Source organism: Notechis scutatus, chromosome 2 (assembly GCF_049901735.1).
Source record: "Notechis scutatus isolate UNSWTSFEM ecotype Mainland chromosome 2, rNotScu1.2, whole genome shotgun sequence".
Taxonomy (NCBI): domain Eukaryota; kingdom Metazoa; phylum Chordata; class Lepidosauria; order Squamata; family Elapidae; genus Notechis; species Notechis scutatus.
Genome location: NC_142010.1, coordinates 49,995,186 through 50,022,953, shown reverse-complemented (window position 1 = coordinate 50,022,953; position 27,768 = coordinate 49,995,186). Strand labels below are relative to the sequence as shown.

Genomic DNA, 27,768 nt, shown 5'->3' with positions numbered 1-27,768 from the left:
TGTGAAAATGTTCATAAGTCACTTTTTTCAGTGCCATTGTAACGTCAAATTGCCACTAAATGAATGGTTCTTAGTTAAGGACTACCTGCATACCCATCTATAGATTGGATGATCTATAGATTGGATAATCTCTGGCTAAAACATTGCAGAAATAGACCAGTCTGAGAGATCATGGACTAGTAGCCCCAAACGAGCCCAGAAAGTTGTTTCAGTCACCTTAGCTAACAGGTACCTAGGTGTACCCTGCTTTATCATGAAAGGGTGGGGCATAAATCTTATAAATGCATAAATAACAATTAAATTTGAAATGAAGGATAAATTCTGCTCAGAAAGAGATATATAATATGTGGCTGCTCTTTAGACAAGAGAAATACAGAAAGAAAATACAGCAAAAATCTTATCTTACATTGCAGTCATTCTTTCTTTTGAATTCTGAGCTGATAAAATCAGATATTTTCTGTAGTACAGAATCCTTTCCTCCTTCATCAATACTTATCAGCATTTACTCATATCCCAGTCCCACTTAGAACGCCTGCCTATCTAACTCTTTCAAAACTTGCAGGCTTAGCTGCTAAATACCTCTTTCAAAACAGCTTCTTTTGTTCCAGTGCTTGAGGCTGAAGTGGCACACCTGCTATGAAAGAAAATGGCCTGCTTCGAAAGATTGCATGTCCCCTTGGTAGTTAAACGGTCAAGCAGGCCTTGGAAAAATCCCAGGCGCCTGAGCACAGAGATCTAACTTCTCATGATATCCCTGTTTTCTTCTGTGAAAGACAGATTTCTAGAAATTCAAAATATGTTTCCAGAGCTGAACAAATGCCATCCAAAGCCTCTGGATTCTATCAGAAGTTCTCACTTGCCTAGGGGTGAAAATAAGATTCTGCTTTAATGTGATGAAGGTAAATTGTCTCCACTGTACGCAGCATTTGAAGCAATCTGAAAGGAGTTAAAAAAGGGTAGTTTGAGGCTATTGCGAGATATTTGACAGATTCATCTATAATTTAGGAGTGATATCTAGAAGTAGTAATTTCCCACAATTTGTTACCTATTCTAATCTAGTGAGGTAAACCTTGGACTGTTTTCATGTAGGCTTCTGCTGGGGTTAGTGATTTAAAAAATTTGGGCTTCAGTTTAGAAGTGGCTAGAGCTGGGAACCTTCTAAGGCAGAATCCCATTGAAACAGAAGATGGGACTCTTAGGACTAGTAGGATCACTCCTCCTTGCCCCACATCTCTAGTACTTGTGGACAGGTACGTTTTAAGAGGGTTAAGTTGCAGAAGGAAAGGATGACTTCCTTCTTTATGAGGGCAAATAATGTATGTCATTTTCATACAGAGACCTGAACTGGATTCTGGATAATGCTCTAAAGGGCAGAGCTGGTCACCCCATGGTGCTGATGCTTATAGTGGAACATCTGCACACAAACCAGAGCTAGGACTATGTTTTACATGTGTCAACAGCAGGGGTGGTTACATGGAGGCCAATTCAAGCTGACTTCTCAATAGAAAGGCAACATGTACTTCAGTTTCAGTAAGTAATTGTAGAAAGAGAAGAGAGAAGCAGCATGTGTCAAAGAAACAGAACTACCAGGGCTTTTCTTGATTCCATAATCCAAGCCAGCAGAAGGAATTTTGCCAGCCAGGATTTCTCAATTTTTTGAAATTAATGGGTCTTTGGAAAGAAATTATTTAAAAGCCCTTTATTTTTTTTTTTAATGGGTTAGCCTGGAGACTGGAAAGATCCTTATGGAAGAAGCCATTGGTTAGAGACTTAGAAGGTGTTATAGAGCAATGTGTTAATGTTATCAATTGAAACCAGTGTTTCCCAATGTTGGCAACTTTAAAATAAGTGGATGAACTACAGTTCCCAGAATGCTGCAGCCAGCATGACTGACTGGGGCATTCTGGGAGTTAAAGTCCAGATACCTTAAAGTTATGAAGATTGAGATAGACTGGCTTTAAGTGTTGGGCAAGGAGGTGGCAGACCAGGTTCTAGTTCTCCCTCAACCACAGAAACTCATTCATAACGTTGGCTCAGTTGCTTTCCTGCACAACAACTTCAAGGATTGTTACGAGGGGAAAAATAGGTCATGTACTATGCTTAGCTATACATAATTACCTTTTTTTTTAAAAAAAAACAAAAAGCGAAAAATTGCTGACTTCCCCTTTTTAATCTCTCTCCTCCTTCCAAGCATGTGATCTAGAGCACAGCCGTTTTTAAGAAGAATTCCAGAAGCAATATTCTTTTCCATACTTTAATTCAGGGGTGTCAAATTCAGTTTCATTGAGGGCCGCATCAGAGTTGTGTTTGTCCTTGGGGGGTGGGGTGGGGTGGGAATGGCCAGGATGGGTCTGGCCAGCTCTATGTCACTTGTGGCGGGAGCACCTGAGGCGGCTCGAGCACTCTGCCAGCGAAAATGGGCATCCAAGCTCCGTTTCTGGCTGTGACAGCCTCCTGCAACCCTCTGCCAGCAAAAATGCACACAGCCCTCCCAAGCTCCATTTTCATTGGCAGAGGCACCACAGGCCGGACCTTTGCTCTTTTCAGAGAAGCTCTGTGAGCCAGACCTAAGTACCTCATAAGCCAGATTTGGCCTGCGGGCCTTGAGTTTGACACCCCTGCTTTAATTGATCAATCGTAGTTATCTTTATATCTCACAGACCCATGCTCTGCCCTGGAAGAGAGGCCATTGTTCCATAGAAGAAAGCAAAATACAAAATCAGAGGCCCATACTAAATTTATTTTCTGGGAGGGGGCAAGTGAAAGAAGTCCCTCACAGAGCATGGACAACGCATACAGGAGAAGGTGTTGTGATAACTCTGTAATTAGTGGGTTTTAGGGATTCTTTTGAACATGGACATCTATGTACAATACATGAAACGATTGAATATCACATATGGTTCATTTTACAACTAAGGCTCAAATCTCCTTGGATACAACAAGAGGAGGCTTTTGACATTTCAAGTTGCTGTGATGACACTGACTCAAGAATCATTCTGCTTGTACAGGTCCCTTTCTCTCACATTTGTGTAATAAAAATAGCTTTCATCCATAGCATGCTGTTATCAGGATGTTGGTGGAAAGTAATTAAATGAGCAGTTGTAACAGAGCTCAAAGGGCCTGAGGAATGAGGGGATTTTAATCAAATCTGGAGGAGCAATTAATAAAGAACTTGTAACCCCTTAAGGGTGACTCCTCATGGCAGATTAAAAAGAATGAGGGTTATAGTTTGTGTCTGGGGCAAAGACAAATTAGTGCAAGAATCTCCCATGGTTTTTAAAATGAGGGTTACCCTCTGTTGTTGGTGATAATAAGAGTTTGAGAATTGGGAGCTAGGAACTGAATCTTTCAGCATCAGTCGCAATTGCAGCAAAAGATACCCTCCTAATAAAGCAATTTTTTGTGTATGTTTGTGTGACTTCCATATTGACTTCTGGCAACCACATAAACAAGGCCAGCTCTAGGCAAGCTTTTCAGAAGTGAGTGGTCAGCCATTGCCTTCTTTTTAGAGTTGAGGGAAACTGACTGGCCCAAAGCCACCAAGCTGGCTTTTTCTTCCTTACAGTGGTGATACAAAACGTGTTTTACAATCTGTTTGGTTGAGTTTTTTTTCTTAAAAAAAAAAAAAGATCAAGGCATTTGTGATATGGGGAAACAAAGTTTTCAGCCAATGCACTTTGTAACAGAAATGTGTATGTTGATATAGAAATCAGAGCATGGAAAACTAAGCCTGGAAAGCATGCCTGAAGTATCCTGTAGCATTTACTGTTGCATACAGAACATATATCATGTGCAAGGAACAAGTCCAAGAGCTCTTCCATATGACCACTCAAGAATCAGTGTTTGCAACTTCTGAACATATAAATTTTGTTATGAGTAGTGGTTGTTAGTTACTCCCTTTTATTTATTTATTTATTTATTTATTTGATTTGCCAATTGTTTACAAGATAATAAGTATAAGTGTATACATAGTTGTGAATACATGAAATGGGTACATATAAGAAAAATAAAAGAATAAGAGAAACAATAGGACAGGGACGGTAGGCACGTTGGTGCGCTTATGCACCCCCTACAGACCTCTTAGGAAAGGGGTGAGGTCAATAGTAGACAGTCTAAGGTTAAAGTTTTTGGGGTTTGGGGAAGAAACTACAGAGTCGGGTAGAGTATTCCAGACATTGACCACTCTATTGCTGAAGTCGTATTTCCTGCAATCAAGTTTGGTGCGGTTTACTTTGAGTTTTCATTTGATTCACTTATAATAGCATAACTAATTTGGGATTTTCAGAAGTCTTTTGAACCTAAGATAAATTTCAAACATAAATTCTCTGTTTGATGAGACTTCTGGAAAGAGAAGTGCTTGATTTTAAAACAAGCACTTTGGGGTAACTAACATTATTTTTTCCATTTCCGGAGGTTCTTTCCTCATTATTCATCTTCTTGGCCTGGATAGAACATTTAGTAAAACAAAGATTGCAGAAGTCACTTAGGGATGCCTACACAAGTTGTGGTCTTTCAACCTAAGCAATACACTAGTTTGTTGCAATGGCTTACCTGGAGTTTGATGAACCCAATTTGGCTGCTTGGAAACATAGTGTGAGTAGTTTTCAACTGATTGACAGTAGGAAGATACTGTGCCTCATCTACTTCTTTTTTGCTGAGTTACTATCTATGAATGTCGGTGCCTTCTTCCAAGGGCTGACCTGAGGTCACCCAGTTGGCTTTGTACCTACAGTAAGACTATAACTCTCAGTCTCCTGGTTTGTAGCTTGCTTCCTTAACCATTTCACCAAACTAATACTCACTGCATCTATAGTCAATCTCAAAATAACAATTTATCAGAAGACAAACCGGTATTATCTATGGATCTCTAGGATATTCCAAAAAATGACACAACCTGGAAGGGTAGCTAATGTTTTAGATAAAAATAGAAGATTAAAAAAATCTAGACAGGCTTGAGCAGTGGGTTGAAGCCAATAGGAAGGAATTTTACAGAGAGAAATGTAAACAAGTTAAACAGCCAGCTATGTGATGCAGCTGCTAAAAAGGCAAATACGATTGAGTTGCATTGACAGGAATATAAAAACTGACTATGGGAAGTTATTGTTTTATTTTTCTCTTCCCTGACCATATTCCTTTGGACCACTCTGACAGCAATGGACTCCTCAGTTCAAAATGAATAGTGACAGATACAGCAAGTTGAGCAGAGGCCCAGTGAGATAGTCTGGAAAGCAAGCCTTACAGGGAACAGTTAAAGCATCTGAGTATATTTAGCTCACAGAAAAGCTGACTGAAGGAAAATACGATAGCAGTCTTCAAATAGGTGAAGAGTTGTTTTATAGAAGAGGAAATGGACTTATTTTCTGTTAGTACATATAGCTTGACTAGAATCTGTGTGCCAGAGTTCAAGGAAATAGATTCAAGGTTGTAGACATCAGGATCAACTTTCTGACTATATAAGGTGTTAGACAGTTGAATAGGCTGAAACTCTCCTTCTTTAAAAAGCAAACAAACCATACAGTGCTCCATCAAATATCACATCTCAATCAAAATCAACTAATCATTTAAATTTAGAGGAGGTACCCAAAAGGCGACTTGGTAAAACTCCCTCCAACAATAAGATTTAAGACTGTGCCCCTGCAGGCAAGCTGTCAGAGATGTTTCAGTGGATGCTGCAGATGAATCTAAGTTTCTTTTCAACCCGGTGATTCTGTGATTTTAACCCCTAGTTCCATTTAACTTTGTCCTTTTTTTATTTTTTGACAGGTTGGCACATTTAGGGAAATAACATTCAACTGTTGCTTTATTTTCGAAGAAAGCCTGGGCTGCCTTTATGGAAATAAAGAATAGTGCTTTGCATTAATGCAGTTCCGCAATTACTTTGCAGATTGCAATAAGGGGAGTTTTTATAGGCAATCCGACTCACTCTGGTTGGGTTGGGGATCCCAAAGGCAGGAGATTAAAACAACACATTTATTTGGCCTGGAAGTCAGTATAGGTTTTATTACAGTTTCCTAAAGCTAGAGGGCAGTAGAAAGACTTTACTGGTGTGTGTATATAGTCAGATCCTAGAGGCCATGAAATTGTATATGCTATATGTGCTTCTACAAATGTTTATGGACTCCAGTGGTCCTACTGTGGTCCCATTGTGTCTGTGCTTCCATACTGGGACTCAGAGCCACCTATGTATTCACAGATGAAATGCACAATGGTGTGCCTTCTTCTAACCTGTATAAATGGTTTAAAGGTTTGGAGAATAATTTCTAAAGTTGTTAATCATGCTGTTTTTTTATTATTAAAAAAGCAAGGTTAGTTGCTTTCTGAACCAGGCTTTTCTGATTAGCCAATTGTCCAGGAGTTGGATTTTATTTCACATTTTGGTTGTCTATAAAAAGAGAGTAATATAAAAGTCTTGCTAATAATACTGTGATCAGAAGTGGATCTACAGAGGGATGCTGGTATTGCTGTCTGCTTCCTTTTCTGTTTTCTGTTTTTAATAATGAAGAGTAACTGATAAACTGTTTGGTAAATAAGATAAACATTGATTGCCAGAAAATTGTTGAAATCAATTTCTCAAAAATATTAAATGAATGGAACAGATAAATAGATATTTCTGGCTGTTTTCTGGAGAGATAGATATACAGTACATTAGATACAAAATAAATACATAGCAACTGAGAAATGTGTACATATTTTGAGACTTTCAGCCTTATTGCTCTTTCATCCATACTGAAACTATTCTAGATACAGGTGAAACTCGAAAAATTAGAATATCCTGCAAAAGTTCATTTATTTCAGTAACGCAACTTAAAAGGTGAAACTAATATATGAGTCATAATTGAGATGATTATGGCTTACAGCTCATGAAAACCCCAAATCCACAATCTCAGAAAATTAGAATATTACATGCAATCAATAAAACAAGGATTGTACATAGAACAATATCGGACCTCTGAAAAGTACAAGCATGCATATGGACTCAGTACTTGGTTTGGGCCCCTTTTGCAGCAATTATTGCCTTATTGTGGCATGGAAACTATCAGCCTGTGGCACTGCTGAGATGTTATGGAAGACCAGGATGCTTCAATAGTGGCCTTCAGCTCTTCTGCATTGTTCGGTCTCATGTCTCTCATCTTTCTCTTGGCAATGCCCCATAGATTCTCTATGGGGTTCAGGTCAGGTGAGTTTTCTGGCCAATCAAGCACAGTAATCCCACAGTCATTGAACCAAGTTTTGGTGCTTTTGGCAGTGTGGGCAGGTGCCAAGTCCTGCTGGAAAATGAAGTCAGCATCCCCATAAAGTTTGTCTGCGGAAGGAAGCATGAAGTGCTCCAAAATCTCCTGGTAGACGGCTGCGTTGACCCTGGACTTAATGAAGCACAGTGGACCAACACCAGCAGATGACATGGCTCCCCAAATCAACACAGACTGTAGAAACTTCACACTGGACTTCAAGCGTCTTGCAGTGTGTGCCTCTCCATTCTTCCTCCAGACTCTGCGTCCTTGGTTTCCAAATGAGTTGCAAAAGTTGCTCTCATCAGAAAAGAGGACTTTGGACCACTGAGTAACAGACCAGTTCTCTTTTTCTTTAGCCCAGGTAAGACGCTTCTGACATTGTTTGTTGTTCAGGAGTGGCTTGACAAGAGGAATACGACATTTGAAGCCCATGTCCAGAATCTGTCTGTGTGCGGTGGCTCTTGATGCACCGACTCCAGCCTCAGTCCACTCCTTGTGAAAGTCCCCAACACTTTTGAATGGCCTTTTCCTGACAATCCTCTCTAGGCTGCAGTCATCCCTGCTGCTTGTGCACCTTTTTCTTCCACACTTTTCCCTTCCACATAACTTTCTATTAATGTGCTTTGATACAGCACTTTGGGAACATCCAACTTCTTTTTCAATTACCTTTTGAGGCTTTCCCTCCTTATGGAGGGTGTCAATGATGGTTCTCTGCACAACTGTCAGGTCAGCAGTCTTTCCCATGACTGATTCCTACTGAACCAGACTGAGAGACCATTTAAAGGCTCAGGAACCCTTTGCAGGTGTTATGGCTTAATTAGCTGATTAGAGTGGGACACTTTGAGCCTAGAATATTGAACCTTTTCACAATATTCTAATTTTCTGAGATTGTGGATTTGGGGTTTTCATGAGCTGTAAGCCATAATCATTTCGATTATGACACGGCTTGAACTATCTTGCTTTGCATGTAATGAGTCTATCTCATATATTAGTTTCACCTTTTAAGTTGCATTACTGAAATAAATGAACTTTTGCATGATATTCTAATTTTTCGAGTTTCACCTGTATATCCAGCAGAAATTAGTGGCAGTCAGTAACTCTGTTTTCATTAAAGGAGAGAATGAATACAAATTTTACAGGAAAATGAAGTGAATGACCCAGTGGTGGGCTGCTGCCGGTTCAGACTGGTTCGCCCAGACTGGTAGTTACAACCATCGGTGCTATGCCGTTCTATATATCTCACTTTTTTGCTCACATGTCCCACCCTCACAGCCCAGCTGCTTCCCGTGCCTCGCCCAATCCACTCACCCTAGCTGCCGCGTGCAGGAAATTCCCATGGTTTTGTAGCCGCGTGCAAGCTGCAAAGGGGGCATGTTCACACAAGCTTCCCATTTTCAGTGAACCGGTTGCTAAAGTATGTGCAGCCCACTTCTGGAGTGACCCCATTTCTTAGCCATATACATTCACCCAATGCCTGTCTAATTTCAACATAGATGAGGCTCTGTCCATATGGCCAGGAAAGAACTATGGAAAACAAGTTTCTAAATTGAAGAGACATGATAGTGAAGTTGAAGCGGAGTATGAAAATGTAATTTGGCTTGTTTGATTTTGGTATATTGGGCCAAGAAGCTGCTGTGATTTATAAAAGTTCATGGTCTAGTGCTGTGATGGCGAACTGTGTGTCGGAAGTGGCACACAGAGCCATCTCTGCTGGCACATGAGCTGTTGCCCCAGCTCAGTTCCACTGCGCATGCATGCGTGCCTCCTGCCAGCCAGCTGTTTTTTGGGTATCTGCCACACATGCATGGGGGGCAAGGTGCATGCGGGAGAGACATCTGCATGTGCAAGGGGGCAGGTGAGTCATGTGTGTGTGTGTGGGGGGGAGTTGTAGGTGTCATGTGTGCATACATAGGGGAGCGTGGGCGGTCATGTGCACATGTGTGGGGGGAACACAGAGGGTCATGCATGCATTGCATTATGGGTACAGGTATGTGTGCATGCACATGCATGCACTTTCGGCACGCAATGACAAAAAGATTAGCCATCACTGGTCTAGTGTGACTATATTTTTTCTGATATTCATTGAACACTCTTGGATTGGTTATTACCTTGCAGACATTAGGTGATATAAATATGCTATATTTATCAATACTCTTTGAGAAAGAATAGGATAACATGGAAATCTAAAATGGGGTAAAGATGTTTGCCCACATACTTTGGAAAGCTAGGTTAGTATTGTCTTTTGTTAAGGTTGAGAAGATTCAGTTGTTATCCAAACAAGAGATACATGCTGGGAAAGCATTCATACTAGCAAGGCGCGCATTAAGCAGTTGTTAGTGTTCTGTTTCACACCACTCTAGTCTATGTTGTGGAGTATAGGTTCCTTTCAGCCATTCCCATCTTCATGATATTTCCTTTTTTCTCTTTTAGAAACATCAGTTCTTCTTAGTTGATGCTTGGGTATAGGTTCCTCTGAGTTGGAAACTGATCGAACAGACCCAGAGTTTTATTTTTTAGACTCGGGAATGTCGCAGGGGAACATTGAGAAAATTGAAAGCACAAAAGATGTGCTTTCTTTTCCTTCTGTTGTGATCAGCAACCTCAAAGAAGTAGCAGGGTGCCTCCAATCATTGACCTTGGACTTAGAAAGAAGCTGGGTATTTGACCCATATGTCACTGACCCTTTTAGGCCCACTGAAGGTATTTGGCTTTAAATGTGGCAATTGGGAAGTGTAAAATTATTTTAATCCATGAGCAAAGCAAGCTTGCATTTTGTTCTCCCCCTTATAAAACTACTTAATTTGTACGAGGCTACCTGTACCTTTGTTGACATTCCTACTTCCTATCTTATCTCTTCAAAAAGAAATACCTAATTTTCATATCTAAAATGCTGTTGTAATGTTCAGTTAGATCCTTTTCTGATAATTCCTGAATCAGTCCTTAGGTGATTTCAGCACAAACTATTTCAGTTAGGGAATGTATGCATATTATTTTACTGAAATTTAGCTATTTCATTTCAGCATCATTTCAGGTTTTATAGCACTAAAAATAGTGGGCTGAATTATACTCCACTTTCCCACCATGCTAGTGCCCTAGCTGATATGCAGAATGATCATAAGGGAATTATGCTGGCAGATGATGAAGGGATCCCTCATATAATATATGTAGAGGATACGGGTTAGCGAAAACTATAGTATTTCCTAACTGTTCGTGAAGGATTATGGATTTGAGGAAGGTGAAATATTAGGCCAAAAATGGCCACATGCAGATTAACAAGCCCCTCCCCCATCCACAAATAGCCACTAAAGCAACATGCTTAGATGTGATTTCCTAGGGGAGAATTTCCTAGGGGGGTAATCATATTTGCTGTAACTGTCTACAGTAAAATAACTACCTTATCAAGGTCCTGCATATTTTCTGGAGTGTAATCCTACCACATTATTTAAAGGTCAAGTGGAGATCTCAGTTTAGGGTGTGTGTGAAAGTATGCTTCCCTTGAAATAGCAGAACAAGCTGAAGGAATGATAACATAATTTTGAATTCTAGAATGCTTTCAATGCTAACTGAATTGCTCCCCCCCCTTAATGATTACATTGTAATCATGTTGTGTAGTCCATGGAGAACAATTGGGGTGGTAGACAAAGAGTCCTCTGCTTCACCTGTTTTCAGTGCTTGCCATCTGTTTCCACAAAGGCAGTGGCGTTTTCTTCTGGCAGAAGCAATGAAGTATTCTTTTCAACAGCTGGTTGTCATAACACCCCTTCCCAATTACCTATATCAAAGGAGAATTGAATGTTTAAAAGATGGTTGGTAACCATAATTCCTTCCCCTTAGTACCAATCCATAATGTTATGACATAGTATTAAACAGAGAGAGTTGGTGTTGGGAAATTGTTGTCTTGAGTTGCCAAGAAGTGCATCTTTGTTTCAGACAAGACCTCTTTTAAATTATATTAAATTAAATTTTTATAATTTATGCACTGGCAAGAACAAATAAACTGGAAAATGCATTGTAATAAAATTATTAAAAAGAACAAGAACTTATGGCAAGTCCAGGTAACAGCACCCCTCCCCCCCAACAAATGCAGCAGGATACCATCCACCCTAACTCAAGGTGTAGAGAACAGCTAGATCTTTAAGGCTGTGAAGAATGCCATCACTGTTGGAGCTAGATGGATCTCAGGAGGAATATCATTCCATAGCACTGGTATTATGACAAAGTGTGGTGCACTTCTCTCTCTTTTAGCTCCTACTTCTGGATTTTTTACTTTTCCTTCCCTTGTAATCAATGAATAAGGGTGCTGAAATGAACTATTTCCAGTTGTCTGGTGGTAAATGGTGATAAAGAGGAAGCCCTGGGAATTTCACATGAGTAAGAACTGCATCTTGAAAGTCTCTGAAGTAAGAGTTTATTTAACACCAGTGCTTGTCCTCCAGGTGACTCGCGTGCCAGTGGAAAGCTGTGAGCAATATACAACATGTGCACTGTGCCTGGGTTCTAGAGATCCTCACTGTGGTTGGTGTGTCCTACATAATGTGTAAGTATGCTGAATTTGGTTTGATTTGGTTTGGGTTGATGGTGTCTCCTTCTCCACACTCCTTTATATTTATATACAAAAACTTTATTCCATTGTGGAAGCCTTACTTCCGATGTTTTGAATGCTTATAAACCTGTTACAATAGTACAATTAATCTTCAGTTTAGTAACAAGGTCATGTACAAAGAAGAATATGGTTCTGTATTGTCTAGATCAGGGGTTACCAACCTTTTGGACCTTAGAGACCACCAAACTCATACTTTTAAATCTGGAGGACCACTAACATGAATTTTTTAAAAAAGGTAATATATTTAATATAAAAATTTTATTTTTTATATTAAATATAAATGTATTATTTAAAAAATTGAATTTTTAACTTATAAATATATGTAAATATATATTTTTAAATATAAAAATGCTTATTTAATTATAACAAATATATATATAAGAAAAGCAGAGCTCCTCCCCCTCAAATCTGGTCTCCTGTCATTTCATATCTCCCCCAAGTCAGATGAAAACTCCCTCCTTTGCCAGATGTGGCTACCTGGAGTTGGGAGAGGGAAGGAGGGCTGGGCTGGAAGTCTCTCCCCACCTCGGGTCTTTAACACCTGGCTTGCTTCTCCACTACTGCCTCCTCCTCCTCCTCCTCCTCCTCCTCCTCCTCCTCCTCCTCCTCCTCCTCCTCCTCCTCCTCCTCCTCCTCCTCCTCCTCCTCCAGAGATTACGAACTAACTGAACAGCTACACTGATACCCCAGCTGCTCTCTTTCCCATGGTAAGACTTGATGTGTGGGGAAAGGAGTTGGCAGCTGGTACTCAGTGGTCCTGTGGGCGAGGTGAGTCATCCCGGTCCCAGTTAAGACATACCAGTCACAAACCCAGAATCCAAGCCGAGAGGGGTTGCTTTCTGTGCTGGGAAGAGTGGCAGGCATGGGTGTGCATGGTTCAGCACAGCAGGCAACCTTCACTCTGGGCTGATGAGCCATGTGCTGAAGACCAGAGATGGTTGTCGGGAAGGTGGGGCAACAGGGGTGATACTGGCGGTGGATGACTCATATGCACGTGACATCGTGGCATAGGCCTGGCCTGCAAGAGGGTGGGGTGAAGGAAAAGGATCCTCTGAATTGGTATCATCTCCTGCCTCTTGCCTCCATGCATCAAGGAGGTTGAGCGGCTGCCAGCGATACCCTCAAGGGAAGATGTTGCAAGGGGGAGGCTTGTCCCCCCCAGAAGCTTCTCTTCCTCCTCGAAAGAAGTGCTCACATGCAAATCACTCACCGGCCCTCTGGCCCCCGACAAGCCTCTTCCTTCCCGCTGAGCATGTGAGAGGTTCTGGCGAGGAGGAAGAGAAGCTCCTGAGGGCAGGGGCATGGGAGATTGCGGCATTGGAGCTCTTCCCGGGTGTTTCCTAGCCTGCGAGGGGAGGGCGCGATCTCCTGTGCCCCCCGAAGCTTCTCTTCCTCCTCAACAGAAGCACTCATGCGCAAAGCACTCACTACCCTTCTGGCCCCAGACAAGCCACCTCCTTCCCGCTGAGTGTGTGAGCGCTTCTGGTGAGGAGGAAGAGGGGGTCGAGCCTCCCCCTCACAACATCTTCACCTGAGGGCAGCTGCTTCCTGTGGCTCAGGAGGTCTGCGCTCTTCCCACTGCTGCTCGGCCTCCTTGGTGCGCTGAGGCAGGAGGCAGCAGCCACGACACGGGAGACTGCAGGATTGCCCCGCCTCCCCGCCTCAGCATGCTGTGGCCCACCAAAATTTTCTCATGGCCCACCATGGTCTAGATGCAATGTTAACAATAAAAGAGAATATTTGTACTCAGGATTGAGCTGAGGGATCCTTTCATTGGTTGTTTCATTGCAGATGTTTCATTACCCATCTAGGTAAGATCATCACTGATTATCATCATCACTGATGATGTTACCTAATTGGTAATGAAACAACTGCAAGAAACAACAAGCTCAGAGAGCATAAAAGAACCCTCATGTAATGTTAAGTTTAGAGACTGAAAGACTTTGTTGCTGCTTTATAGATATTAGTAGTTTTTTAAAGCTTATTTTAATCTCTGGGATGTGCATTTTACTGTAGGATCACTAGTGTAATTGTTGCAATTGTTAAATTTCACCAATAAAATAAAATACAACAAAATGTATTAATATTATGTTCTGTGTAACACCTATCATAGTTCCTTTCATCAAGCATATGTTGGTATGAAATACTGTACATAAGCAGAACCTTTGGAAGAGTGTAAATGAGGGAAAGTAGCAAAAGATGCCCATATTAGTTAAAATTAAGTTAAACCATGCATTAAAACAATGTGTGCTAAGGTAAGAAGGACCAATAGAAAAAAAGAAAAATGGTAGAAAGCATAGGGTTGAAAAATGACCGGAGGCCTTGACAAGAGGTGAGTTTGGAGTGCATCAGTCACAATGCTGCTATGAGATCTAATTATTCAGAAACAAGAGACTATTGAACGTGAAGTCACGAGGAAAGAGCCGGAGGAGGAATTCATTTCTAGATCTGTTTATGGGCTTTTGGGGGCACCTGGTTAACTTCTATAAAAAAGTAAAAAGCAGGAAGCTGTGAAGTTTTGCTGTCTAATGGAATTCAGTGAAAGAAAATGCTATTTCTTAGTGAAGCACTGCTCTCTCTCTCTCTCTCTCATGTTTATATAATACTGCGTTTATGGAGTTATTATAAGATTGCAATAATAAGATTGAAGTGCTGTGCATACTCATAAAAATGTTATAACTATGATAAGGATAAGGATGACATTATCATTTCTTTTTGTAATGTTGGGAAAATTACTTGTTTTGCTTGAGTGAGCCAGCCTGTCATGTAGATTCAACCTTGAATCTCCTATGGTGGGACACCTCAGCAAATTTTTGTATGGATTAAAAATTTCGGTCCACTGTAGTTGTCAGGAATCCTTTATCCTGCTGATTTGCATGAATGTGGAACCAGCACAGTGGGGAATAGAGCAAAGAATTGCTGTTAGGCTTCACCTGTTTATTTCAAGCTGAGAGAAGTAAACCTCAATGTCTGGTATGTATAGTTAGTCTCCTCTTGCCTCTGTGGTAAATGCTTTATGCTGTAAAGCTGATTGATGGCAGCCAGCTCTGAGTTGCCAGTTGTCTACTGCATCGGCAGCTTCTGAGTGTCTGATGTGTGGGTGGCTGAGGACTAAATTCTCTACTTCCTATCTTGAAACACAGCAGGAGTCACCCTCATTCTAGCATAGATTGACACAGACTATGCATTCCCCAAAATAGTTTGCTGCCCTGAAACCAGTTGTCCATGATTTATTTATTTACAGAGGGCATGCGGCATCTTAATAGTGATACACACATGTACACCTCTATGCATATATAATACGTTTAGATATTTAATTACTCGGACTAATGGAAAATGGGCAGGTGGTGGGGGTAATGGCATTAATGTAGCATATGTAGTTCTTTCTGCTTGAAAATACTTTGTCTTAGTCTACCGTTTAAAGAAAATTTCTTAACACTTTTACAAATGCAATTTGATTGCTCAGCATGAAATGCCAGTACTTGTAGCTAACAAATGTTTCCAGTTACGTTGATTGATGCATCAAATGCAGGTACCCCAATGCTTCTTGTTTGTCATATTGGAAAAGTTAAGATTCTTAACTTTTGAAATTGGCTTGAACTGAGGCAGTGTTGAGATGCCAATCCCAGAACCTTTGGCAACAAGGAAATATTCTGGGGGAATCAGCTCTAGCCCTGTTTTAGCTGCAGAGGAGTAGTATGAGGAAGACGTTATCTTTTATAACTCATTCGTCTGGTGTTCTCTGAAGATTGTGTGCATCTGCTGCTTATGGATTAAAACTAATTTAGAATTCAGTGTCTTTAACTCAGGAACTAGAGTTCTCATATAGGGTTACCAATGAAAGCATAAAAGAGAAGGGGCAAAACAAAAATTGAAAGACATTAAAAGGGTGATTTTCTTTGGGCTTGAGGGGGAAAAGTTGTTAGAAACTACAGAGTCCTGACTGTTTAGCCATGTGGAGCATTTTAATTAAAATTCAAAGACATCTCTTTCCCTGAAGCATACCAAGGATATAGGTGGAATGTTGTAGTGGCTCAGGAACTCCATTCTGCAGTGTCATGCTGGCACTTGCTAGGGAGATAAATCATTGAGATTACCAAGACCTTGAAAGGTGCATGTGTATCTGCTTTTACTGTATTGCCCTCTGCTTAATTAAATGCTTTCTATAATGAAATAATGTTATCACAAATGCAGGGAGAAGAAGTTAAAGAAGCCCATTTAAACTTACTAATGGAGGCAGAATACCTGGATAGAACAGTGCTACAGGGAGCAGCCGAGTGGCTGCCTTTGATGAAATAGATGGAATATTTGCAGCTGCTTATTTGAAATTGCTTGGAGTTGCTTAATCGAGAGCATAGATGAGTGTGATGAACTGTTAGGCTCAAAAGAAATTGAAGCAGGACTCCAGGTCCATTAAAACCACAGTACATGAGATAGGAAGAGCACGGAACTGATTAGGGTAGGATATTAAAAGATGAGCCCTACAGAAATTTTTTTAAAAGGATCTAATTCAGACATATAAATTGCCCAGGTATAAAGTTACATCAGTGTCACACAGATATTGAGAACTGAATCACAAAATTCCCAGCTTGAATTTTGACTCTGCCACGAACTTGCTGATTTTTACAAAACCACTACATAATAAGTCACAGAACAGGAACGAGTCTCAATGTTACTCTTTCTTATTCTTACCTACTAGGTAAAAACTTAACCAGTAAGTTACTCTTACTGTTGACTCCTACTTGCGTAGTGAAAAAAGCAGTTTTGACTGTCATATTTTAAGAAGAATGTTATGAGCTAGGATATGTCTAGAGGATGGTGATTTGTATGTTGAAAGATTGTAAGCATTGCATATGCTTATTCTGAGAAGACTTGATTCAGAGTATTCCTCTTTGCATATTTGAAGAACTGTTACAGAGACGAAGGAGCAGTTGTTTATAGAATCCAGATCAACTAGTTCAAATTACAAGACATTTTGTAACTTTAGGAATATTCTCTTAGCTTTTAGATAACCACTATGTTTTGATAGTGAAATGGATTGTCTTTCCTTCTTTTTTTTAAAAAAAATAAAGGTCTGGTTAGCTAATACAGTTCTAAAGGATTTCTTGCATAATCATCATACTGGATGAAATACGTATTGAGATTCTTTCCTATTCTGTGACTTACCATGCAGTGGTTTTGTAAAGATCAAGTGCAAAAGCACATGAAGCTCACTGCACACTTGCAAGCATTTATACGAACACTGAATATTAAGAAGCTGTTCAGCATGGTAAGTATTTGTTAGATTATTGTGTTACATAGTTAATAACCCTTGCACAATTGCAGATGAAATTAAGATCCTATCATAAAGATAGTGATTTAACTTTGAGGAGTAATAACATCTACCGATGGGTATCTTTGTTTAAAGGACTAATTTTGAGAGAGAAAGATTGAAATTTAATTTAGCAAGCAAACCAAAACAGGAGAATAAGGCTTGTTCTCATAATTCAGCTTTTATTGCGGTTAAAACATAAATTTTAATAACCTTCTAGAAGCAAACCTTTGTACTATCATTAAGGCTTCCTCTGAGAAGATACACCTGTGTTTGTAAAATGTTTCCTTTTATTCCTTTCTCATTAAGATTAATTTTAATGTTGGTAAAATAATACATAAAGCCCATCTTTATTTTTTTTTCCCCAGTAAGATTCTTTGAAACATGCCATCTTGACCTAGGCGTTAGTTTTCTTATAAACATGGATGTGGGTTCAAGAGCAAAATATAATATACAAAAATAAGTTGAATTACCAAATAAATATTTCTGTGATTATTTGAATGTGAACTTTCAGTGTGCATTGTGAAGCATGTTTTCAATTGATAATATGTATGGTCTCTTTTATTAATTGTGTAATATAGAAATAGCGTTAAGGACTTTCTCGTTTAGTTGTGCAACTTTTATTCCATTTCAATTGTAACTGACAAAGCAGTTATGAAAGGTGGACTAGAATTTAAATAAAACTAAAATGAACCAGCAGATGAAAATAAGATTGGTCTTTGCATGTAATTAATCATCAGTATAGCAACATGAGAACATTATTAGTTGTAGCTAAAGATTACCACAGTCTGATAGACATTGTTTTTTTGTTTTTTTGTTTTGCTTTTTTCCACAGCTGTTCTCGGAAGGAGCGTTGTGATCGAGCTGATGAACACCAACGTTTTGCCTCAGATCTGCACCAGTGTGTTCAACTTACCGTTCAGCCTAAGAATATATCAGTCACCATGTCGGAAGTCCCGGTGGGTCATTTTATTTCAAATTCCGTATAACTATATAAATACTATGTCAGTATATTTCTTTAAGATGGTGAAGTATGCAGGTTTTGTTATAGATTAGAATTCTTTATTGGCCAAGTGTGATTGGACACACAAGGAATTTGTCTTGGTGCAAATGCTCTCAATATACATAAAAGAAAAGATACATTCGTCAAGAGTCAAGAGTCAAGAATCATAAGGTAAAACACTTAATGATAGTCCTAGGGTACAATAAGCAATCAAATCATAATAGAAAACAGTCAATATAGATCATAAGGATACAAGCGACAAAGTTACAGTCATACAGTCACAAGTGGGAGGACATGGGCGATAAGGAGTGATGAGAAGATTAATAGTAATAGTAGTGCAGACTTTGTAAATAGTTGGACAGTGTTGAGGGGATTATTTGTTTAGCAGAATGATGGCGTTCGGGGGAAAAACTGTTCTTGTGTCTTGTTGTTCTGGTGTGCAGTGCTCTATGGCGTTGTTTTGAGGGAAGGAGTTGAAACAGTTTATGTTCGGGATGTGAGGGGTCTGCAAATATTTTCACAGCCCTCTTTTTTGACTTCTGCAGTATACAGGTCCTCAATGGAAGGGAAGTTGGTAGTAATTGTTTTTTTTCCTGCAGTTCTAATTATCCTCTGAATCTGTGTCTGTCCTGTTGGGTTGCAGAACCAAACCAGACAGTTATAGAAGTGCAGATAAAATCCCCCCTTTTAAAACAACAACAACCACAGATCATTGAATAGATTTTTTCTTCTTCTGTCAGCTGGTTTTGCAAGCTTGGAATGTTCCTGATCTCCTGGCTGGTGTGAATTGTTCCTTTGAAGATTTCACTGAATCTGAAAGCCGCATTGAAGATGGCAGAATCTACTGTAGTTCTCCATCTACAAAAGATGTGATACCTATTACCAGAGGACAAGGTGAGTTAATATCGTCTCATCATCCTGCAACAGTTAAATATAGAATAAACTGAGTGTACTTAGGGAACTGATTTTTTCAACAAATATTTAAGTAATACAAAAACTGAACCAGTTTATTTTTATGAGTCTATACTTCTTGTAATATTTTTATTCCATTACAAAACCCTTCTTCCCAGGGTCAGAATTGTTCAATTTTGGCAATGTGAAGATGTGTATACTTCAACACCTAGTTGAATTCCCCAGGGCTGCCAAGGTTGGAAAAGATTGCTCTCTGTAATAATAAGCACTGTCTAAAAATACGTTGTTGTTTCTGTCCCTAGATGGAAGGCAGATAATTTAGTTCTTCTGTTCAGATGGTATAATCTATTCTGACCTCAGATACTCGGGTTGTTTTTGCAATAGAGAAATCTAAATTCCTTAAAATATACCATATTGGCCTGAGGGAGAGGTAATGTGTAAACAAAGAAAGAAGGGCAATAATTGAGATGCATATTAATGGAGGGTCTGAAAAAGTCATTGGATATACTAACTTGGATAGAGTAGCTTGAGACCAATCCAGCGATTTGCTGAAGCTAATTTTTCATTGAGGTATATTTGCTACAAATCTTTTGGTTCCCCATTTTTTAAAAAATTCAATCAGACACTTTTGCCAATTACATCTTCAGAAAGTTTCCAGATTAGATCTAGAGAGGTATTTAAGGTGGAGAATGCCAAATATAAATTCTGCAGTAGGCAGTTAAAGATCTATTATCAGAGTCTTTCACCAGCTTTTTTTTTTTTTTAGTTTTGCACTAAGCAAGATTACTTTCTCTCTAAACCATTAAAGTTATCTAGAAAGAAGAAAAGTGGTTTGGATGGATCTTGTTCCTCCATGATTAATGTTTTCTCATGTCTTTGTATTCACTGAGACTATTTCTCAGTTCAGTCAGAACTATTTATTCCAATCCAGTCAAATTAAAAGTCTTTATTTTCACAGATATCCATGTCGATCACCAGTTTGTTGATCTCTGTGCTTGCTTTGTTTTCTTTCTAGGTGATAAGCGAGTGGTAAAGCTTTATCTTAAATCCAAAGAGACAGGGAAGAAGTTTGCATCTGTGGATTTTGTATTTTACAACTGTAGTGTTCATCAATCGTAAGTAACCTAAAATACTTGTTATTCTGAATGTTTTTGGACTCGCTCTGAAATAAGGCTATGAATAGTGTATAGTAAAAGCAATCAAACGAGGGAAAAGTCAGACACTGTTTTCAGGATTGACATATTTATTTTAAGGAAAATTATACCATTGCTTGGCTGATAAAATATGATTTGGCCCAAAAACTAGGCAACCAAAGCTGCATGTATGTACTTTTATAACAAATGATTTAATTAAAACCACATGTTGATTCTATAGAGATAGTTATATACATTTCCTTAGGATGTTTGGTATTTATATTCTTTGAGTGATCTTGTGAAATTTAGTTCGCAAAACTCGTTTATCAGTATTACATAGACTTAGAACATAAATTGAAAAGATTAGTTAATGGGGAAAGATGCCTTAATTCTTGGAAGAACAGCGCTTCCCGTGGGGATGCAGATACATGATTGGCAGTATTATTTAAAGTTGGTACATCTATGAGAGCTCTTAATTCCTGCATAGAGTTTAGAGATCGCATAGCAAAGAATCGTGGTGGTGTAGTGGTTAGAATAAAGTATTGCAGGCTAATTCTGCTGACTGCCAGAAATTCGATTCAAGATTGACTCTGCATTCCATCTTTCTGAGATTGGTAAAATGATGACCCAAATTGTTGGGGGCAATGTAACTGCTGACTTTGTAAACCGCTTAGAGAGGGCTCTAAAGCACTATGAAGTGGTATATCCAGGGCACTCAGAAAGTATTCAAGCCCCCTTCACTTTTGTCAGTTTTGTTATGCTGCAGCCTGATTCTACAGGTGTTGAAGTTTTTCCCCCCTCGTTAATCTACACTCAGTACCCTATAATGACAAAGTGAAAACAGAATTTTAGAAATGTCTATAAATTTATTAAAAAGAAAAAACTGAAAGATCACATTGGCATAAGTAGTCAGACCACACATTTGCAACAACATGTGAAATTTAGGTCTGGTGCCTCCCATTTCCCTTGATTGTTGCTGGCATGTTTCTTCTCCTTGATTGGAGTTGACCTGTGGTAAATTAAATGGACATGATTTGGAAAGTCACACACTTCTCTATAGAAGGCCTCACAGCTGACAATGCTTGTTGTAGCAAAACAAAATCATTAGGTTGAAGGAACTGCCTGCAGAGCTCAAAGACAGGATTATTGCAAAGCATGGATATGGGGAAGGCTACAATAAAATTTCTGCTGCACTGAAGGTTCCTAAGAGCATAGTGGCCTCCATAATTCTCAAATGGAGGATGTTTGGCACAACCAAGACTCTTCCAAGAGCTGGTTGCCCGGTCAAACTGAGCAATTGGGGGAGAAGGGCCTTAGTAAGAAAGGTGATCAAGAACCCAATAGTCACTCTGACTGAGTTCCGGGATCCTGTGAAGATATGGGACAGAGTTCCAGAAGGACAACCATCACTGCAGTTCTCCATCCATCTGGGCTTTATGGTAGAGTGTCTAGATGGAAGCCTCTGCTCCGTGCAAAACACATGAAAGTCCATTTGGAGTTTGCAAAAATGTACCTGAAGGACTCTCAAACTGTGAGGAACAAGATTATCAGGTCTGATGAAACCAAGATTGAACTGTTCGGCCTCAATTCTAAACATTGCATCTGAAGAAAACTGGGCACCATTCATCTCCTGCCCAATACCATTCCCAATCGTAAAGCATGGTGGTGGCAGCATAATGCTGTGGGTGTGTTTTTCAACAGCAGGGACTGGGAGACTCATCAGGATTGAGGAAAAGCTGAATGGAGCCAAGTACAGGAATATCTTCAATGAAAACCTGTTCCAGAGCTCTTAGGACCTCAGACTGAGCCAAAGGTTTATTTTCCAACAACTAGCTACCGTGTTTCTCATATAATAAGGCCGGGTCTTATTTTTTTTTGAGCCCCCAAAAAATGGCTAGGCCATCTTTTCAGGGGTGACTTAATTCCCCCCCCCCTTGCATCTTCGGGCGGGCAGGCAGTCATGGCTTGGATGTTGACCTTGTCATTGGTGGGGCACTTCATATTGGGGTCAACGCAGGCAGCACCATATCCAGGTGTGCAACCAAAGTACTTCCTAACGGCAAGCCCCCCCCCACCATTCCCCCCCATTTTGCATGTTTTAATATAGGCCTTAATTTGGGGGAGGGGCTTAATTTCATTTCATGCCTATAAAACATGCTGGGACTTCCTATTGGGGGAGGCCATATTGTTGGAGAAACAGGGTAGTTATCACAAAAACACTTAATAGGGCCAGTCTGAATCTTTTTCTTACTAAATATTTATTTGTTGGGGAGGCTGGTTGGTGGGCTGAAATGATGAATTGGAAAATTATGAATATTGAGAGGTGTTTGCGTAAGCATCATTGAAATAAATGAATTTTACATGGGGCCTTTCCTGTCTGCTTTCAATATCTTGCTTACATGTTGGGATGGCTGTATTTGTGGTTGCATAATAGAGCTATGTTTCTATAATATTTGACAAATTATTTTCATAGGCAAAGTAACTATTTTAAATCCTATGGAGATTCTCAATGATTCAGGTCATGGTTGTCCCTATGGTGCTTTTTCAAGAGGCAACTGGACTTTCTAGTTTTTCTTTGAAGACGTTTCACTTATCATCCAAGAAGCTTGTTCAGCTTGTCAGTTCTTCAGTTGAACCCTAACCCTAACCTCAATCCTAACCTCAACCCTAAACTCTTGAAAAAGCATCTTTGAGATATTTTAAGTTCTGTTGCCAAATGCTGTGACAATAATTTTAGGGAAGATTTCTTTTTAATATTTAGGAAAGTGAAGGATATATTGAGATGCTAGAAGCCTAAGAGGTGCTTAACATACCTGCAGTATAATCTATTACTTGATACTAGATCTGCTGGGCAGGAAAGGGGGAACGTGCCCACACTTGTTTCCTGTGAAAATTCCTGCATCCAAGAGAACTCTCTAGTCTAGGGTATAAAAGTTGGATAGCAAAATAGAATAGTCAAAACTCTGATCTGGGCAGCGGAGTGTAAAATATGCACGTAGGAAAGTCCATTGTAGCTTTTCCGGACAGAGAAGTGATGCCAAGGCTACAACTGGGAAATCAGTACACCGACAGTTCCTTTGGAACTGTGTTTCTCAACCTTGGCTGCTTTAAGATGTGTGGATGTCAACTCCCAGAATTCCCATGTTGGCTGTGGAATTCTGAGAGCTGAAGTCCACACATCTTAAAAGCTTCCAAGGTTGAGAAACGAAGCTTTAGAGAACATATTTTGGCTTCTGAATAGTAAAGTAAAGGGGTGGATTGTATAGGCAGGGAAGGAGACAGATTTTTGAGCAGGACTTTCTTTTTTATCTTGATCCTTTTTGGAGAAAATGATGTTTTTTTTTTTCAGATTTGGTTTCTCTTTGTTTGATATTTTAGTCTAAAGATATTTCATTGAGGTGTACATTTTTACATGTGTATGAACACAAACAAAAGTGGCTTTATAAAAGAGACAATAAAAAGTATGTTTTGTTCAAGAAAGGCACAATAAGGATGCTGTTTTTAAACATTAATATATGCAAAAAGTAAAAAAGAGCCAAAAAACCTCTGCAATAAACAGCCACTGTTGCTGATTTATGATAAGATTGAATTTCAATTTTAGATGAATTATTTTAAAAAGCAAATTATGGTTTGTATTAATATTTATAAAATCACTTTAGAAATATTGATAGCACGAGTTGTTTACAATGAGTTCCTTTGCTGTCATCTGACTTTGAGGTTCATCATAAAGAAAGAAGTCCAATCAAATAAGTTCACTGAAAAACAAATACATAAATAAATGTTTGTCATTGTATATTAACTTGCAATCAGTTAGTATGCCAATTAAATCTCTGTTCAACCTTACATAATTTAGCTTGCTTCTTGCTACAGGATTTGCTTAGACAATATTTTAAAACAGTTTTTTTAAATGAAAACTGGTATGTTTGAAATATTTTTTGAAAACAACATGCTCTTTCTTTCTCCTTCATTGAATCTGCCTTTGAACATTCAGTAGGTTGTAAACTTGAAGCATGCATTAGTTTGTTTTCTAGGCTGAAGAATGCAAGATCTGTTATCATTTCTAAAAGTAACGTAGTGGACATAAATTAAATTCTAAGCAATTTTTGCTTCTAATTTGTCAATATAGTGCAGATACACACGGACACACACACACACACACACACACACACATTGAGCATTTGCTTTTAGTGCATACTATTGTTTATTCATATATTTATTTCATATAAATAAAAGAGAATCAGTTTGGAATCAGTTAGTGAAGATCCAGACCTAGAAACCAAAAGACTGAATTCTAATCCTGCCTCAGGCATGATAACCAGCTGGGTGGCTTTGGGCCGGTCATTTTCTCTCAGTCCAACTCAATTTCCAGATTTGTTGTTGTGGGGAAAATAGGAGGAAATAATATTATGTATGTTGACTGCCTTGTGTTACTTATAAAGTAATAAAGGTGAGATTTGAAAAAATCTAGTAAGTACAAGTGTCACTTATATGTAACATTCAGAATGGACATTAAAGGTTATGTGGTTAATTTGATCCAAGTATTCTTGGTCTAGCATGGTTTTTTTCAACATGCATGGCCATCTGAATACCTCTGGGTACTTTCAAATGTATTAAGGCAGCAGCTGTTTTCTTTTATGTATTCTCAGCAACTAGTACTAAGAAACTCTTTTATATCTCCTACAGTACTGTGTGTTCTCTAGCAAAGTGAATAGCGGAGCAGTTTGATTAAGTAATGTCACATAAAAAGATATGTGATGATAAATAAAGGGTAGTAGACATCTCTTACGGTTGCATGCTTTGTGATACAATCTAGAGTACCAATATTGGTCTTTTTCTGATACTTACACTTCTCTTGGATATGTTTAGACATGATCACTTTCCAGATGGTGTATTAGGCACTTAATGGACATGTTCTAGGCAGGTTGCCACAAGATGATTATTTATGGTTTTTAATTTATAGAAGGTAGCTAATTTATAGAAGGTAGCAAACACCTGTGACTTGAAAAACACTACTTTTGTATTCATTCTGTCAGTTATTTACTTATAACTGAATGTTTTGCCTGTGAGACCATTTTTAACCGAATCCTAATATATCAAAATGCTTGTCAAGGAACATGACAATATGTTGTGTACAAGCTTGATGGACTGAAGAACAGATTTTACTTAAGTCTGGAGATCCAAGGAGGTTCAGCTAGGCAGAAACTGAATTACCACAAAGATTATATTGTACATCATGCTAAGCAGTGCTTATAGAAAACCTTTTGTTTCTTGAAATATGTACGTATTGTCCACATTTTGGGGGAATTGATGGTACCTTTCTGAGGAAGCATTATAAAAATATAGGAGCTTGTATTACTGCTATCAGAAAAACCCCTGCGAACAATAAACAAGTTGTGTGGGAATCTTCTTTAGTCTGGCTGTCATGATTGGAAACATATTGGAAAAAGCCTGTGTAGCTACATTGCAATTTCAGAAATATAAAAAAAAAAACCCTTAAAACTAAAATAAAACACTTGGTTCACAACTTTTAAATATGGAGTTATGAAAGGGGGACCAATATCATGCATTTTGGTCTGGATTTTTTTAAAATACATTTGATCCCTGGCAGCATGATACTGTACATTTAATCAGCAAGTATAAACAAGCATATATTTGTATTTAATATATTTTTACTCTGGTTTTCAGACTTCTTTTAGAGAGAAATTTAACCAGCAAGTATAAATAAGCATATACTTGTATTTAATATATTTTTACTCCAGATTTCAGACTTCTTTCAGCGGGAAATCTGTAAAATATTTCTTTTTAAAATGGATAAATCCCAGTATCAGGAGCAGTCCTTAAACAGTCCCTAAACTTCAGTTAGTCTTCTTTTGGAGTTTACTTATCTCCATGAATTATGATTTTTACATTTGGGCAGTGTTACTTCAGGTCAAATGCTAGGAACTTGAGCATTGAGATACTTCATATGATTTTTCAAAGTTACTTTTTAGAGTTACTTCTTACAACTTCTGTATTTGGACATTATGCTTTGGGATTAAAACTTAAGAATTTGAGCATTGGGTTATTTTTCTCCTATAGATGGATTAAAATTTCAAATTATTAGAGGGGGTCTTCTCAGTAACTTGGGCAAATTGGAGCTGCTTCAGTAAAGCTGGCACAGTTAGTTGATATCAGCTGAAGAACTATCATGATGTTCTCCAAAATCTCAGAATATTTGCAAGACAAATATACTGGACTGGGGAAAAATAGATTTGGGATCATAGTGTATAAAATACCCTTGCTTTCTTTCATCCTAACATTTGCAAAATGTAAATCTGCTTGTGCATTTTCTATAGCACCATTGGAAACAAAGAAAACCCTGGAAAATATTCTAAATTGTGACTTTGACAGATTTCCAAAAGGAGGGTTTTATCTAATAAAAGAATAAGTTAGAGGGTTAGTGGTATCTAGTTTTAGCAAGCAGAATAGTTAGGAAAATACTGTTTTGTCAGATTTAGAAATAGATTTCAGAAGATACAAAGGGGCTGTTAAGATTTCATAAATCAAACTCTGAATTGGGTTTGGAAGACTATGTGTGAAGACATACAATATATCCACAAGAATTAAGTGTGTGGACTCTAATGTGATTTTTTTTTTCCTGGCAACTGTTGCCATTTGATGACAGACTACATTGTTCTACACGAGCTGCTATTTAGCAGGCAACCCTCGGTGGGTAAGGGCTGTAGCTCAGTGGTAGAACATCTGCTTTCTTTGTCTGAATTATTTAGTCTTTAATATTCCAGTTTAAAAATGCAGATAGTATGTGATGTGAAGGACTCATAGAAAAATAGAAAAGACTCAGCTGTATTTATCTTGGAATGTAACGATCAGGGTATGTACTGTTCAATAGGATTGGCTTAATTTCACCTAATTTTATGGTTTAAGTGAGATGAATGGTCAGGATACTAGGAATTGGCACTTCTGGGAAAGAAATGGCAAATTAATGATAGTTTCCCTGAGAGTGGAGTTAATGACTGTGGCAGAATGAAGAATTGAAGTGCAAAGTCAAATCTTAGCAATTCCTCTCTAGACAAGGAGAGGACTGGGATTGCCCATGAACTATCCAGACAGCTACTCTTCACAAGGAAACTTAGTGTAGTCTCTGGCAGGTTTGCTGGCAGATTTAAAGCACTGTGGAAAAATGCTGTTGTTTTGAAGTGTGTGTGTGTGTGTGTGTGTGTGAGGGGGGGAGGGAGAGAGAGGTAGAAGGAGAAGGAAAAGATGGGATTTTGAAGGTTGGACATTAGAGGAACCAGAAGGAATTAAAAATTAAAATCAAAAGGAAAAAGCATGTGAGTTTCACTTACTAATATAGAATGTAGCAAAATTCTTTAAAATTGGAGGATATTTGTGAACAATGTTTTTAGAGGTTTTTTTAAAATCCTGCTTTTATTTTTATAAATAACTCAAGGCAGTGCTTAATACTCCATCCTCTTGTTATTTTCATAACAACAAAAGCCCTGTGAGGTACATTGGCCTGAGAGACAGTGACTAGTTCAAAGCCGCCCAGCAGATTTGTATGCCTAAGGCTGAAG

The 27,768-nt window shown here is 38.8% G+C and overlaps 1 protein-coding gene across 7 annotated transcripts in view; it reads left to right on the top strand.

Moving 5' to 3' along the window:
- The window catches only part of PLXNA1 (plexin A1), a 403,477-nt gene that overhangs the window by 206,187 nt on the left and 169,522 nt on the right, over positions 1-27,768 (top strand). For all 7 annotated transcript variants that reach the window (XM_087954683.1, XM_087954678.1, XM_026678138.2 and 4 more), the window contains exons 5-8: positions 11,669-11,769; positions 17,982-18,105; positions 18,890-19,043; positions 20,077-20,176. In XM_087954683.1, coding sequence (XP_087810809.1) covers positions 11,669-11,769; positions 17,982-18,105; positions 18,890-19,043; positions 20,077-20,176 — 479 coding nt within the window. The remainder of the gene's footprint in view (positions 1-11,668; positions 11,770-17,981; positions 18,106-18,889; positions 19,044-20,076; positions 20,177-27,768) is intronic.